Source organism: Penaeus monodon, chromosome 34, assembly GCF_015228065.2.
Source record: "Penaeus monodon isolate SGIC_2016 chromosome 34, NSTDA_Pmon_1, whole genome shotgun sequence".
Classification (NCBI taxonomy): Eukaryota; Metazoa; Arthropoda; class Malacostraca; order Decapoda; family Penaeidae; genus Penaeus; species Penaeus monodon.
In genome coordinates, this window is record NC_051419.1 from 12,739,076 (window position 1) to 12,739,395 (window position 320).

The 320-nt window shown below is 56.2% G+C and overlaps 1 protein-coding gene across 1 annotated transcript in view; it reads right to left on the minus strand.

Annotated features, from left to right (window-relative positions):
- The window catches only part of LOC119594598 (ATP-citrate synthase-like), a gene marked incomplete in the record, with an annotated part of 33,922 nt that overhangs the window by 24,921 nt on the left and 8,681 nt on the right, over positions 1-320 (minus strand). The window contains 1 exon segment of the mRNA XM_037943639.1: positions 165-287. Coding sequence (XP_037799567.1) covers positions 165-287 — 123 coding nt within the window.

Here is a 320-nt window from a genome sequence, read left to right on the forward strand (position 1 = left end):
TTAAGAAATAAGGAGACAAACTAAACGACCACTACTAATTATAGACAGCTAGACAGGTGAAAAAGGATCGCACTTGCTGTCCACACAAGCTCTTGCCACGTCTCTGCAAGCGCCGGTATGGCATCTCCACGGCGCAGGCAAGCAAAGGCAAAAGCAACACTCACCTTCTGGTCCTTGTTCATGCGCTCGCCGACCCATGCCTTGGCGCCGGCGAGGTCGGTGCCGACCTTGATGAGACCCAGCTTCCCTCGGCGCTTGATCAGCTGGTCGGGCTTCACGACCAGCTTCTGCAAAGGGAAGAGGTCGGGGTCAGTGCGGGG